Source organism: Mitosporidium daphniae (genome assembly GCF_000760515.2).
Source record: "Mitosporidium daphniae strain UGP3 chromosome Unknown contig-392, whole genome shotgun sequence".
Lineage (NCBI taxonomy): Eukaryota > Fungi > Microsporidia > Mitosporidium > Mitosporidium daphniae.
The window spans coordinates 1-943 of NW_013546409.1; the positions used below are offsets into that span (position 1 = coordinate 1).

The following is a 943-nucleotide window of genomic DNA, read 5'->3' on the forward strand; positions in this document are numbered from 1 at the left end:
TTGGTGCTCCTCAATAAGAAATGCACGAAGAATTCTGCTTCTTACGCAAGTAGCGCAGCGAGATCCTCCGTAAGCACGTTGAACGGTTTTTTGGGTCTTCGAAAGCCTAGAATATTCTCTGGGACGAAGAGCCGGAAGTCCTTGGAGGGCACGACCACAATCACCACACTTTGGAATTGTTCCCTTCTTCTTAATGTGAAGATATCTGAGTTGACCACCTAAAAATTATACACCAAAAGCAGTAATACCTGGTGTCTTTATGACCTTAACTCTGTTTGAGCGGGTGTTATACCCAAGGCGGCGACGATAAGTAAGGCGCTGTACCATCTAAGTTTGTTAGAAATGAAAAGAAGAAGGATGGAAATGGGATCTTAAAACTGATGAAAATAACCAAAATTTTCATTGGAGAGGGAACAGAAATAGAGTGCTACCTTTCAAGGATAAAAATTTAAATTTAAAAGTTGAATTTTTAATACACTACTTGATCTAATTTGAAGGCATTTCAACTTTGCCGACTTCCTTTGCGCTTAGGAAGAACCCAATCTTTGTCCTTTTGAAGGGTCCTTGCGAAGTCTAATGGTAGTTTGTAAATCATTGGAGGCTCTAATGATATTAGATAGGCACTGACATCATGAGTATCTTTTGATGGGTGATGTAGCATTAGAGTGATTATTTACAAAAAACACACGTACATTCTATAGCATATCTCATCAGTAAATCCATGCACGATGGCGTATGTTTTCTTCTTACTGAAAACAATATTTTTTTATTAATAAATTATTTAAACCTTGGGTTCGAAGCCGGTTCCATAGCACAGTGGTAGTTGCGACTCCCTAGTAAGGAGTAGGTCGTGAGTTCAATCCTCGCTGGAACCTGAATTGAATTTTTACATATTGGAATTTTCAAATTTTAAAATGTCAGCCGGTGCTTCCTCGACCAGTTC

At 38.8% G+C, this 943-nt stretch overlaps 1 protein-coding gene across 1 annotated transcript; it reads right to left on the minus strand.

Annotated features, from left to right (window-relative positions):
• On the minus strand, positions 1–327 carry DI09_394p10 (60S ribosomal protein L34; the record flags this gene model as incomplete). Its single annotated transcript, XM_013382312.1, has 2 exons — positions 1–218; positions 249–327. Coding segments are annotated over 2 exons (297 nt in total), but the record flags the coding sequence as incomplete, so codon positions are not given.
• Positions 328–943: the final 616 nt, after the last annotated feature.